This window comes from Schistocerca americana, chromosome 1 (genome assembly GCF_021461395.2).
Source record: "Schistocerca americana isolate TAMUIC-IGC-003095 chromosome 1, iqSchAmer2.1, whole genome shotgun sequence".
NCBI classification, from domain to species: Eukaryota; Metazoa; Arthropoda; class Insecta; order Orthoptera; family Acrididae; genus Schistocerca; species Schistocerca americana.
The window spans coordinates 140,535,396-140,550,723 of NC_060119.1; the positions used below are offsets into that span (position 1 = coordinate 140,535,396).

Sequence of the window (15,328 nt, forward strand, 5' to 3'; positions counted from 1 at the left end):
CAGTCCACCTATAACACACATCTCAATAACGCAGGGGCGATTATCATCATCTTAACAATTAGGAACTAATACACTTCTGGCCATTAAAATTGCTACACCAAGAAGAAATGCAGATGATAAACAGGTATTCATTGGTCATATTATACTAGAACTGACATGTGATTACATTTTCACGCAATTTGGGTGCATAGATCCTGAGAAATCAGTACCCAGAACAGCCACCTCTGGCCGTAATAACGGCCTTGATACGCCTGGGCATTAAGTCAAACAGAACTTGCATGGCTTGTACAGGAACAGCTGCCCATGCAGCTTCAACACGATACCACAGTTCATCAAGAGTAGTGACTGGCGTATTGTGACGAGCCAGTTGCTCGGCCACCACGAGCAGACGTTTTCAATTGGTGAGAGATCTGGAGAATGTGCTGGCCAGGGCAGCAGTCGAACATTTTCTGTATCCAGAAAGCCCCGTACAGGACCTGCAACATGCGGTCGTGCATTATCCTGCTGAAATGTACGGTTTCGCAGGGATCGAATGCAGGGTAGAGCCACGGGTCGTAACACATCTGAAATGTAACGTACACTGTTCAAAGTGCCGTCAATGCGAACAAGAGGCGACCGAGACGTGTAACCAATGGCACCCCATATCATCACGCCGGGTGATACGCCAGTGTGGAGATGACGAATACACGCTTCCAACGTGTGTTCACCGCGATGTCGCCAAACACGGATGCGACCATCATGATCCTGTAAACAGAACCTGGATTCATCCGAAAAAATGACGTTTTCCATTCGTGCACCCAGATTCGTCGTTGAGTACACCATCGCAGGCGCTCCTGTCTGTGACGCAGCGTCAAGGGTAACCGCAGCCATGGTCTCCGAGCTGATAGTCCATACTGCTGCAAACGTCGTCGAACTGTTCGTGCAGATGGTTGTTGTCTTGCAAACGGCCCCGTCTGTTGACTCAGGGATCGAGACGTGGCAGCACGATCCGTTACAGCCATATGGCTAAGATGCCTGTCATCTCGACTGCTAGTGATACGAGGCCGTTGGGATCCAGCACGGCGTTCCGTATTACCCTCCTGAACTCACCGATTCCATATTCTTCTAACAGTCATTGGATCTCGACCAACGCCAGCAGCAGTGTCGCGATACGACAAACCGCAATCGCGATGGGCTACAATCCGACCTTTACCAAAGTCGGAAACGTGATGGTACGCACTTCTCCTCCTTACACGAGGCATCACAACAACGTTTCACCAGGCAACGCCGGTCAACTGCTGTTTGTGTATGAGAAATCGGTAGGAAACTTTCCTCATGTCAGCACGTTGTAGGTGTCGCCACCGGCGCCAGCCTTGTGTGAATGCTTTGGAAAGCTAATCATTTGGACATCACAACATGTTCTTCCTGTCGGTTAAATTTCGCGTCTGTAGCACGTAATCTTTGTGGTGTAGCAATTTTTAATGCCCAGTAGTGTATTGGTGAGGGACTAGTCTTGAATAGCTTCTTTTTTCTTTTTTTTTAGAAACTTTCACATTTGTAAATTCTGGGTTGTTGTTGTTGTTGTTGTTGTGGTCTTCAGTCCAGAGACTGGTTTGATGCAGCTCTCCATGCTACTCTACCATGTACAAGCTCCTCCATCTCCCAGTATCTACTGCAACCTTCATCCTTCTGAATCTGTTTAGTGTATGCATCTCTTGGTCTCCCTCTACGATTTTTACCCTCCACGCTGCCCTCCAATACTAAATTGATGATCACTTGATGCCTGTGAATATGTCCTACCAAGCGATCCCTTCTCCTAGTCAAGTTGTGCCACAAATTTCTCTTCTCCCCAATTTTATTCAGTACCTCTTCATTAGTTATGTGATCTACCCATCTAATCTTCAGCATTGATCTGTAGCACCACATTTCAAAAGCTTCTATTCTCTTCTTGTCCAAACTGCTTATCGTCCATGTTTCACTCCATACTTCATACAAATACTTTCAGAAACGACTTCCTAACACTTAAATCTATACTCAATGTTAACAAATTTCTCTTCTTCAGAATCGCTTTCCTTGCCATTGCTGGGTATTACATTCTATAACTATTTCTAGTAGATCCTTGTGAACTTTAATTTGAGCTACTCTAAAGATCTTGGTGTCCGTCCATTTACATTACAAGTGGTTCAAATGGCTCTAAGCACTATGAGACTTAACATCTGAGGTCATCAGTCCCCTAGACTTAGAACTACTTAAACCTAACTAACCTAAGGACATCATACACATCCATGCTCGAGGCAGGATTCGAAACTGCGATCGTAGCAGCAGCGCGGTTCCAGACTGAAGCGCCTGGAACCGCTCGGCCACATTTACATTACCCCACCTATTGTTTCCCAAGTCACGTTATTAAAAAAGCAGGGTTGTTACTCTGAAACGGTCAAATAGATCCCCTTGTCTAATTAACTGACTCAACTGGCGACAAGACGAAAACCTCTACTCGTTTTGTCTTCCTTTCAATTGAGAATCGAGAATCTTGCCGTTAGTGTACTGAACCACTAATCCAGCACCTGATAAAACAGTTCGCCTTTAAATTTCTACTAGCTGTTCGGCTGACATCGTAATAAGCCCCTCATATGTAGTGCTCTGTATCACCAAAAAAAATCTTCTCTAAACACGCCACGTGAAACACACTTAATCACACGGTGTTTCTTTTGTTCCGTATCAGGCTACACTTTCACTGCAAGAAAAGACCTAAAATGAAACAGGAAATAATAAGACGTTGTAAGAAAAAATTCGCTGGCAAGTGTTACATTCATAACCCAATAAGAAATTAGCGTTTAGTGTCCTGTAGCTTCTGTGAATTCAACAAGTACAGTGCTGAAACATTCGTGGAAACTCAAACTTGCGAACCCAAAGACATTAAATCCTTATACAGAGCGTATCTAGAGCAGGGGACACGCTTCATGCATAGTGTTCAGTTTTTAATCTCCCATTATAAAATTTAAGAGATATTGATAACGATGATAAAAATAACGCAAGACTGCCTAAACAGTAAGTCAATGAGTGCTAAGTTATGTGTAAATTTAAGGTCATGCTTCACGTTGTTAACTTCATACTACTGTATAATCATAAAGGAACTTACTTGTCTTTGTTGTTTTGCTGATCGTTGAACTTCTCTTGGGGACAGCCCGTTTCCACTTCTCCTACTTATTGTTCTTCTTTTGGAGATGAAAATACTTGTCCTTTCGATCCTGTCGCATAATCTCCTAAATACGCGCCCACACAATATCTGTAGGGCATTTTGTCTGTTACTAACAATAATTTGAAGTGAGCTTCACGCAAATAATATTTAAAATACTTTAAAGCTCCCACACTCTGCAACATTCAAGTATTTCCAATCTCAACATATAGTTACGCAACACTAGTCGTTTGCTGTTATGACTACTCTTGGTTCACCCATCATCATGCTTTTCGCAGGCAGCGGACAGGCTTGTATTAAAAAGCCGTACCTCGGCTAGCCGCCACTGCTCAGATTTCTTTTTCATAGAGACATTCTACATTGAGCCGTCAAAGGAGCTGGTATAGGCAGGCATAATCAAATACAGAGATATGTAAACAGGCAGAATACGGCTCTGCGGTCGGCAACGCCTATGTAAGGCAAGTGTGTGGCGCAGCTATTAGATCGGTTACTGCTGCTACAATGGCAAGTTATCAAGTTTTAAATGAGTTTGAATGTGATTTTATAGTCGGCGCACGAGCGATGGGACACAGCATATCTGAGGCAGCGAGGAACAGGGGATTTTCCCGTACGACCATATCACGAGTGTACCGTGAATACCAGGAATTCGGTAAAACATCAAACGTCCGACATCGCTGCGGACGGAAAAAGATCCTGCAAGAACGGGAACGACTGAAGAGAATCGTTCAACGACGCAGAAGTGCCTGTTCCGCAAATTGCTGCAGATTTCAGTACTGGGCCATCAACAAGTGTCAGTGTGGTGTCACAGCCAGACACCACACTTGCTAGGTGGTAGCTTTAAATCGGCCGCGGTCCATTAGTACATGTCGGACCCGCGTGTCACCACTGTCAGTGATCGCAGACCGAGCGCCACCATACGGCAGGTCTCGAGAGACTTACTAGCACTCGCCCCAGTTGTACGGACGACGTAGCTAGCGATGCACACTGACGAAGCCTCGCTCATTTGCAGAGCAGATAGTTAGAATAGCCTTCAGCTAAGTCAATGGCTACGACCTAGCAAGGCGCCATTAGCCTTACATAACTTGTATCTAAAGAGTCTCACTTGTATCGTCAAGAGCGATGTATACAAATGATGGATTAAAGTTAAGTATTCCAGAAGCTACGTACTTTTCTTTATAGCATTCATTACGTATCCTGTTTCAGACCTCACGCCAATCTGCGTGAGCTTAACGCGTGCCTTTCGGCTACTTCCGAGTGGCGTGGCTGTCTTGCTACGCTACTACAGTCAGTGTGCGAACCATTCAACAAAACATCATTGATATGGGCTTTCGGAGCTGAAGGCCCACTCGTGGACCCTTGATGACTGCACGACACAAAGTTTTATGCCTCGCCTGGGCCCGTCAACACCGACATTGGATTGTTGATGACTAGAAACTTGTTTCCTGGTCAGATGAGTCTCGTTTCAAATTGTATCGAGTGGATGGACGTTTACAGTCATGGAGACAACCTTATGAATCCATGGATCCTGCATGTCGGTAGGGGACTATTCAATCTGGTGGAGGCTCTGTAATGGCGTGGGGCGTGTGCAGTTGGAGTGATATGGGCCCCCCCGTCTAGATACGACTCTGACAGATGACATGTGCGTAAGCGTCCTGTCTGATCACCTGCATCCATTCTCATTGGCCAATTCCAGAAGGAGAGTGCGACACGGCCCCCGCCCCCCCCCCCCCCCCGTCCAGGATCCAGGATTGCTACAGAAAGGCTCCAGGGACACTCTTCTGTTCTGAGTTTAAACACTTCGCTGACCTCCAAACTCCCCAGATATGAACATTATTGAGCGTATCTGGGATGCCTTGCAACCTGTTCAGAAGAGATTTCATCCCCTCGTACTCTTACGGATAATTAGTCGAGTGCATGCCACGTCGTGTTGCGGCACTGCGTGCTCGCGGTGACCCAACACGATATTAGGTGTACCCGTTTCTTTGGCTCTTCAGTGTCTTTTCTTGTACTTTTCACCTAACTGGTAGAAACCGTTGCAAAATTAGGAGATAGATGAACAAGGTAGATAGTTTTGAAAACTATGATCACGACGAAAGAAGTCATTTTGCCTGGATGCGCGTTGTGTACGGCTTCGGAGCCACCTTACCGTGGCCGCTATCCTGTCATAGAAAACTGTGACGGGACACTGACTCTTCACGTGAAAATGGAAACGAGATTCGTGTTCTTTGGTCGATGTAAACCGACATACATGAGTGCTGAAGACGTCGCCGAACCGCCGCCACTATCGCACGGTCGGTGAGCGCTCGCGTAGCGCAGTCGCATAGTCGGACATGGGCGCAGAGCCGTGCCAGACGTCAAAAGAAGAAGGCGCAGCTCTCACGAAGCGATAAACGCGACGAGTGCTATTCCGTCTGGACCCACGGCCGATCTCATAAAGTAACAATTTTCGTTGGTTTTTCCTTGCAGGAGAGTGATGTGGCTGTCTTGTTGCCCTACGCATCCACGCTGGAGAACTGGTAAAACTGGGACAGGGATTTGTCAGGCACTACGGTAAACTACCTGCTGTTACAACGCAAGTCTGTACCCAGTCGTTGGTCTGACCAGAACTAAGTTCGAAGGGTTGCACTGTATATAGTTTCTCAAATAGAACTGTGTCCTATGAGATACCGTCAAAGCGTGTTTGCACTCCACAGCTACGATGGACCACTGATGTTCTCGACGCCTTCCAGCACTTCCTTAGCTTGCTATTATCTCGCCCCCAGGAACAAAGTCCAACACGATAGGAAAAAAGCGCAGGTTACTCCTGTATATGAGAAGGGTGCTGGAACAGGCCCGTAAAATTGATGATACTGTGGTGTACGTGAGGATGTCGCACTCATGTGACTGTAGGAGCGTACGGGATGAGCTGGACAGAATTTCTGTTTAGTGTGATGAATGGCGTAAAAAGGTAAACTCTGTCCGCAGGCCCATCGACCAACCGCCGTGTCATCCTTTAACATTAGCATCATTGTACGTGTTATGGAGGTGCAAGAGGTCAGCATACTGTTCTTCATCTACGTCCACATGTGTACTCCCCAAGTCACTATATGGGGCGTGATGTAGGGTATCTCGTATCACTTCTAGTCACTTCCCTTCCTGTTCAACTCGCAAGTAGAGCGAGAGGAAAACGATTATGTGTATACCTCCGTACGAGCCCCAGTCTCTCTAATCAGATCTTCATGGTCCTTACAGGAAATCTACGTTGGCTGCAGTAGAATCGTTCTTCAGTCTGCTTCAAATGCCGGCTCTCTATATTTTTTTTCAATACTGTTCCTCGAAAAGAACAGTGGCTTCCCTCCAGAGATATTCGAGTTTCCAAAGCATCTCCGTAATAATTGCGTATTGTTCGAACCTACCAGTAACAAATCTAGCAGCCTGCCTCTGAATTGCTTCGATGTCTCCCTTTAAACTCTGTCTGGTGCGGATTCCAAACACTCAAACAGCAGTCAACAATGTGTCGCACTTGTATCCTACATGCAGTCATCAGTCATCCTTTACGGACGAACGATACTTCCCTAAATATTCTTCCAATGAATCAAAGTCAACCATTTGCCTACCCTACTACAATCCTTACAAGCTTATTTCATTTTGTATTGCTTTGCAACGATGCGCCCAGATATTTAATCGACGTGACTGTCTCAAGTAGGACACTACCAATGCTATATCTGAACATTATGGCTTTGTTTTTTCTACTGTTCTTCATTAACTTACATTTTTCTACACTTTGAGCTAGCTGCCATTCGTCACAGCAACTACAAATTTTGTCTAAATCATCTTGCATCCTTCTACAGTCACTTCATGGCGACTCTTTCTCGTACACCACAGCACCATCTGCAAACAGTCGCAGACTGCTGCCCACCCTGTTCGGCAGCATTTATGTATAGAGAAAATAACACTTGTCTCGGGCGCTCCTGACGATACCCTTGTAGTAACTGATACCAAATGTAGCGGGTGAGTGTCAGGAGGTTCCGTATTAAATCTCGGCCGAGCTTTTCAAATGATTTATTCGTACCCACTACAGTGCTTCGTTGACCTCGGTCCGTGTCACAGGCCCCGCAATGCTGAGGCCCCTGCCCAGTGGCCTGTGCGACGCAACGCTGTGTCGTGCTGGTCTTGTTCGTCAGAGTTCCGATTACGTCAGGATGGCTGCGCCGGCAGCCGACTCAGCGGCCACCATCCCCGTTGACTCCACACTGCTCCGCCGGGAGCCGTAGGCCAGCCCCGCTGATGCTTCTTCCTCGGCTGGCGGCAACGACAGCCCATGATCCTGCGTCGGAATCTGCGGACCCTCGCCACGAAAATCTCCGGCGTATGTCGGGAGCCGAGACGACTGTCCGCGGTGGCGACCCGAAGAGTGGCCCGCCCTGGCTGGCTGTGGACTCCGCGTCGGCCTCTGAGGGTCGAACCAACGACCTGCCGTGGACTGGGACGCTGTCGCCCCATCTGATGCTGCGTGTAGCCCGGCGGTTTGACACGCGCCACCGTCCAGGAGAGCTGGCACACTTGAATCAATCTCGTTACAAAATAACACCTGTTTATACACGGCTGCACGCCTCTGTTTCACTAACGCATCGCTCCGAGTCATGTACGCCCCACACCCCAGGTGCGCCAGTGGGCCCCTTCTGCCTATAGCTTGCGCCATGCGAACCGCTGCGTTTACTCTTTTCAACGGTTCGATGGCCCCGTGGCCTCCATTCCACTTCGCAACTGCTGGTCAGCCTAACTTACTGCAATCCGGACCGCACCTGGCTGTAACTTGTGCGCTCCGAAATATTGCACCAAATCTAACATCCCTATCTTAAACTGTGGTGCCGTTACACCCTTGTCTCTGATGAACACTCGCGTTCGAGCACAACATACTGGGTTCTGTTGCTTAAGAAGTCTTCGAACCACTCACCACACCTATTCCGGTATGCTTGTATCTTCATTAACAGTCGGCATTGTGACACCATGTCAAATGTTTTACGGTAATCTAGGAATGTGGAATCCACCTGTTGCCCTTCATCCACAGTTCACAGTATATCATGTGAGAAAAGAGCAAGCTGAGTTCCGTACGAGAGATGCTTTCTAAAACCGTGCTGATTTGTGGACCAAGGAAATTCATTATATTCGAACTGTTCAAGGGTACTGCAGCGAACCGATGTTAAGGATATTGGTCCGTAATTTTGCGGGTCCGTTCTTTTACCCTTCTTATACACAGGAGTCACTGTGCTTGTTTCCAATCCCTTGGGACTTCGCTCTGGGCGAGAGATTCGCGTTAAATGCAAGCTAAGTAAGGGATAATTTACATCTACATCATACTCCGCAAGCTACCTAATGGTGTGTGGCGGAGGGTACTTTCGGTACCACTATCAGATCCCTCCAACCCTGTTCCACTCGCGAATAGTGCGTGGGAAGAATGTTTGTCGGTAGGCCTCTGTATTGGTTCTAATTTCTAGAATTTTCTCCTCGTGGTCAATATGCGAGATGTATGTGGGAGAGAAGTAATTTATTGTCCTACTCCTTCTGAAAAGTGCCGTCCTAAAATTTCAATAGTAAATCTCTCCGGGATGCACAACGCCTCTCTTTAACGTCTGCCAGTGGAGTTTGTTTAGCATCTCCGTAACGCTCTCTCGCCAGCTAAACATCCCATGACGACAGGCGCTGCTCTTCGTTGGATATTCTCTATCTCCTCTATCAGTCCTACTTGATAGGGATCCCATATATAAGGACAATACTCAAGAATCGAGCGGGCAAGCGTCTTATAAGCGACTTCTTTCGTGGATGAGTCACAGTTCCTTAAAAGTCTTCCGGTGCATATGAGTGTGGCGTCTGCTTTTCCCGTTATCTGTTTTATGCGGTCACTCCACTTAAGGCCGCTCTGGATAGCTACTCCTAGATATTTTACGGCAGATGCTGTCCCTAGCTGTTCGTCATCAATAGTGTAGCTGTACAGTAACCCCCCTACCACTCCTCCCACCAAGGAAATATCCCTGGCAGTACCGAGACTCGGACATGGGTCCTCCGTATGGCTGTCAGTCGCACTGACTGCTGAGTAGCTTCGGGGGCAGTACGTACTGAACGACCGCTAGCTCTAAATGTAGAAAAATGTTAAGTAACGCGGATGAGTATGAAAAACAATTCTCTAATGTTCGAATACAGAATTAATGGCGTGCAACTTGAGGCAATCTCCTCAACTTTTATCTGGGCGCAACGTTGCATTCTGATATGAAGGTGAACTAGCACATAAATCGATACTAGGGAAGGCTAATGATCGGTTTAGTGGGAAAATGTTTAAGCAAGCATGGTTCAACTGTAGAACATTAGTGCGACCTATTTTTGAGTACTGCTCCAGTGTCTGGGACAACCGTCAGGTCGGATTAAAGGAAAACATCGAAGGCGTGCTGGAACTTATGGAGATTATGCCGACTATTTCAACAACAGAAGATGTGGCCGGGACGGTGCTGATGGATCTGCACTTATATCTTGACATTTACCTCGCTACCGACGGCAACTGTCTGTAGAGTGAAGTAAAATTCACGGAGGTGATTTCACATCACGATTGCTTGCATACTAGCAACGTACACTACTGGCCATTAAAATTGCTACACCACGAAGATGACGTACTACAGATGCGAAATGTAACCGACAGGAAGAAGGTGCTGTGATACGCAAATGATTAGCTTTTCAGAGCATTCACACAAGGTTGGCGCCGGTGGCGATACCTACAAGGTGCTGACATGAGGAAAGTTTCCAACCGATTTCTCATACACAAACAGCAGTTGACCGGCGTTGCCTGGTGAAACGTTGCAGTGATGCCTCATGTAAGCAGGAGAAATGCGTACCATCACGTTTCCGACTTTGGTAAAGGTCGGACTGTAGCCTGTCGCGAAAGCGGTTTATCGTATCGCGACATTGCTGCTCGGGTTGGTCGAGATCTAATGACTGTTAGCAGAATGTGCAATCGGTGGGTTCAGGAGGGTAATACGGAACGCCGTGCTGGATCCCAACGGCCTCGTATCACTAGCAGTCGAGATGACAGGCATCTTATCCGCAGGGGTGTAACGGATCGTGCAGCCACGTCTCGATCCCCGAGTCAACAGATGGGGACGTTTGGAAGACAACAACCATCTGCACGAACAGTTCGACGACGTTTACAGTAGTATGGACTATCAGCTCGGAGACCATGGCTGCGGTTACCCTTGACGCTGCATCACAGACAGCAGCGCCTGCGATGGTGTACTAACGACGAACCTGGGTGCACGAATGGCAAAACGTCATTTTTTCGAATGAATCCAGGTTCTGTTTACAGCATCATGATGGTCGCATCCGTGTCTGGCGACATCGCGGTGAACGCACACTGGAAGCGTGTATTCGTCATCGTCATACTGGCGTATCACCTGGCGTCATGGTATGGGGTGCCATTGGTTACACATCTCGGTCACCTCTGGTTCGCATTGACGGCACTTTGAACAGTGGACGTTACATTTCGGGTGTGGTACGACCCGTTGCTCTACCCTTCATTCGATCCCTGCGAAACCCTACATTTCAGCAGGATAATGCACGACCGCATGTTGCAGGTCTTGTACGGGCCTTTCTGGATACAGAAAGTGTTCGACTGCTGCCCTGGCCAGTATATTCTCCAGACCTCTCACCAATTGAAAACGTCTGGTCGATGGTAGCCGAGCAACTGGCTCGTCACAATACGCCAGTCACTACCCTTGATGAACCGTCGTATCTGTAGAAGCTGCATGGGCATCTGTCCCTGTACAAGCCATCCAAGTTCTGTTTGACTTAATGCCCAGGCGTATCAAGGCCGTTATTACGGCCAGAGGTGGCTGTTCTGGGTACTGATTTCTCAGGATCTATGCACCCAAATTGCGTGAAAATGTAATCACATGTCAGTTCTAGTATAATATGTCCAATGAATGCCCATTTATCATCTGCATTTCTTCTTGGTGTAGCATTTTTAATGGCCAGTAGTGTACAAAGTCTATAGTGAAATTTGATCCTGTGTAGCAAAAGGTCGTCTATAGAAAACAGGACGGCAAAACCTTATCAGGTATATGATGCGATCTTCGTTCAATACGACGTAGCAACGCTTGCCAGTTTGTGCAGAAGGTAGAGTGTTAGATTAAAGTACTAGAGGCGGATAGTTCGATTCTGGAAGCAGTCGTATTTGCTACTGTCTCTCTTCTTAATAGTTATATAGAAATTACAGCAGGTCTTGTGCGAAACATGTGGAATCACTTAATTCTAACACAGAAATAAGAGTAAAATCATTATTTTCTGGACAGTTTGATTTTTAGGGCTCACGGTGTCCTCTCACCACGTATTACACTTCCCATCAGCGAGCGAGGTGGCGCAGTGGTTAGTACACTGGATTCGGGAGTACGACGGTTCAAACCCGCGTCCGGCCATCCTGATTTACGTTTTCCGTGATTTCCCCAAATCGCTTGAGGCAAATGCCGGGATGGTGTAAGGGCACGGCCGACTTCCATCCATCGTTAATACGATGGGACCGATGACCTCGCTGATTGGTCCCCTCCACCGAATCAACCAACTAACAGTTCCCATCTACATGACTATTGTGCAATTGCTTGGCAGAAGGTTCATCGCACCACCTTCCAGCTATTTTTCTACCGTTCCAGTCTTTAACAGCTAACAAAGCACGGGTAAAACGAACACTTAAATCTTCCCGAGTGAGCTCGAATTTCATTACAATGATCATTTTTCCCTATGTGGGTTGGCGCCAACAAATTATTTTCTCATTCGTAGGAGGAAGATGCTCATCGAAATTTCGTGAAAAGATCCAGCCGCAATAAGAGATGTTTGTTTTAATGATTGCCATCCCAGTTCGCATACCATATCCGTGGCACTCCCACCCATATTTCGCGATAATGCAGAACGACCCGCCCTTCTTTGAACCTTTATGCCCTCCGACAACCCTATCTGATGCAGATCCCACACGGCGCAGCAATACTCCAGAATGGGACGGACAAGTGTAGTTTAGGGAACCTCTTTAATATATCCGTTGTATCTTCTAAGAGTTCTGTCCTATAAATTGCAGTATTTGGTTAGCTTTCCCCACACCATTATCTATGTGATCGTTCCAGTTTAAGTTATTCATAACTCTAATCATTAAGTATTTAGTTGAATTCAAACCTTTAGATTTGTGATTTATCGTGTGACTGAAACTTAGCGATTCCTTTTAGTACTCATGTGGATGACTTCATACTACGGTTTCTGGACCATTATTAGCTTTGCTCCCCGCTTCTTCAGTTATAGCCCTTCCCCGAAGTAAAAAAGAAAAGAACACCAGTTCCATCCCACTCCTTTTTGGTCAATCCCTCCTTTGTTATCCTGCACGACTGAATTCATATTTCTACTTGGCAATTTCCCTTCAGTCATAAGTATCACACATCACAGGATTCAAGTGCGTTGCTCCGCAGCACCAATATGCAAAATATGTTTAGGAAGACCAAGCTTGAGATGAACCGATGGCCCGAACAGACAGGCCAAATCCGTCAAATACATATTCTACTACATTGGAAACCAAATTATATTGAAAATCGATACTTGTTGATATGTCAGTACCGTGTTGCAAAATAGCCCATCCTTAACAAGTTTTTACTGAAAATAAGAGCAGGACGCATTTTATTAGAGCCTTTTTTTTTTGCACTACTAGAATGCAAAAAAATCTTGCTATGAAGTGCAAGTAGGTGAAATTTTCTGCACCAAATACAATATTGTTAATACACGTTTAAAAAATTGAGGAAGTTCTCTCTAATTCTCTACCATTTCTTATTCTTGCACCACAACTTCATGATTACACGATATACAGGAACCTCCAAAGAGTGCAAGTTATTTGTCAACAGTTATTTAAAATTGTTGATTATTTTTGTTTCAGGGACATTGGGACCAATAGTAAATAATGAGGTCACTCCAGAAAAAGGAATATTGTTCAGCCTTGCCAAGAACAGAAGTACTAAAACGCACGCAACAAAAATCAGCATTTCAAACGGCTTTGCGTGGAGTTCGGACAACAAAACCATGTATTACATTGATTCTCCCACTAGAAAAATAGATGCTTTCGATTTTAATATTACCGAGGGCAAAATAGGTAAATCACACATACAATTCAAGTAACTCTCGTATTCTCAAATTGAGGTTTGTCCCGACTAAAGCGTTTTATTTTGCAGGCAACAGAAGAACGGTTTTCGACTTCAAAGAACAAGGAGTGGAAGGGCTGCCAGACGGGCAAACTATTGATACAGACGGAAACCTATGGGTGGCGTGCTTTGGCGGCAAGCAGGTAGTATTTTCATTTTTGTTGTGTCAGAGACTAACCTTCGTAGCCGAGGTAGCCAAAACACGTGTGTGTGGTGGCTCTAGACTCGAAAGTAGCTCGTTGGAACCTTTCTAGTATAACAAATTTTCGCTGACAGTGTAAGACTGTCAAAGCGAGGAGACGTGACAGCTTGAAGTTCCTGTTCTCTAGACGTGGAGCGAATGTCATGGGTCAAATTCGAAACCTCTCTGCAGTGTGTCGTGGAATGAGGACATGAGACACTGTTAACTGTGATCCGTCATAGTATTACATTCCTCTCATGCCTAGTCCCTAACCCATACTGATACCATGATTGTCCAGAAAGTAAGTTTCGAACGGTCACGAAATGGGAACCACAGTGAAAATCGGAAACTTTCTATTTGCAACACGTTAACTGCATCTTCCAGCAACTTTTCTACACAGTCGCCCCTCCGTAGCGTTATACCAACTTTACAATACCTTCGTTATAGAAGGCAGCCGCCTACGCTTTCCGACAATTCTAAATGCTGGTCTGCAGCACGTTGTCTGTGCCAAAAAGGTTGTCTTCAAAGCCAGTGGTTCATGTCAGCAGAGATGAACGCCAGAGGGGACCAAGTTCGGGCTGTATGGTGGGTGATCTAACACTTCCCATCGAAAACGCTGCAGGAGCGTCCTCGTTGCCCCAGCAGTGTGAGGCCGAGAACTGTCATGAAGAAGGAAATACATCAGTTACGTTACGTGGGTTTGCATGGAAACAGTGGAACGATCTCGGCAGGCAACCATACTTGGCAGGAAACACTGTTTTCTAGGCATTTTTACGTGCTCACTGTCCGCTCAGAACTGCAAAGCGCAACGTGACACGGTCGACTAGCAAACTACAGACCCTTCCCAACACATCTGTGTAAAGCTTCATCGGATTTTCATTGTGGTTTCCATTTCGCGACCGATCGAAACCTACTTTCTCCATATTATAAATGCATAACTAACTCTGTTAAATATTCACAACTAAACCACTGAACGAATTTCGATGGAATTTGGTATAAATATAACTTGAACGCTGAGGAAGGACACAGGCTCCTTTAGAAAGCGTGTGGTAGAGAATATTCAGTGAACTGAAGAGTACAACGGTAATTACGAAAACGTATTTACCCTTAGAAGAAATCTGTTTACTCTCTGAGTTTTAAACTTTATTTTGTGAAAACACTTTTATTGTTTGATATAGTATAGGTCATACGATTCAACGTAATGAATACAATGCATATAGAATTCTCAAAGTGTTTAATTCATACTTCCATATTAATACTGCAAGTGTGAAAGTAGCTATGTTACAATTTCGTGCCTAGAGCGCCGAATCGATTTAGACGACATTTAGTATGGAGATGGCTTGAATCCCAATGACAAACAAAGGCTACTTCAGAAATTAAAAAAGTAACAACAAAATTTTTTAAATTTGTTGTATGATGTACGTGTTGTATAATGTATAGCTATCAGCTGCCGCGCGGTGTAGCCGCGCGGTCTCAGGCGCCTTAGAACGGTTCGCGCGGCTCCCCCAGTCGGAGGTTCGAGTCCTCCCTCGGGCATGAATGTGTGTGTTGTCCTTAGCGTAAGTTAGTTTAAGTTAAATTAAGTAGTGTGTAAGTCTAGGAATCGATGACCCCAGCAGTTTGGTTCCGTAGGAACTTACCACAAAATAGCTATTAATCAACCACAATATTATTGCACCAGGTGCGCCAGGGAGCGAGAGCAGTTTGGCTGCCTTATTATGAGATAGCACCTGATTGGGATTGATAGTATAAGCAAAACTGACTGGAAAGCTTTGATAGTTG

The 15,328-nt window shown here is 45.9% G+C and overlaps 1 protein-coding gene across 1 annotated transcript in view; it reads left to right on the forward strand.

Annotated features, from left to right (window-relative positions):
- Positions 1-15,328, forward strand: part of LOC124607470 (regucalcin-like) — a 64,564-nt gene that overhangs the window by 27,580 nt on the left and 21,656 nt on the right. The window contains exons 3-4 of the mRNA XM_047139865.1: positions 13,104-13,316; positions 13,396-13,508. Coding sequence (XP_046995821.1) covers positions 13,104-13,316; positions 13,396-13,508 — 326 coding nt within the window. The remainder of the gene's footprint in view (positions 1-13,103; positions 13,317-13,395; positions 13,509-15,328) is intronic.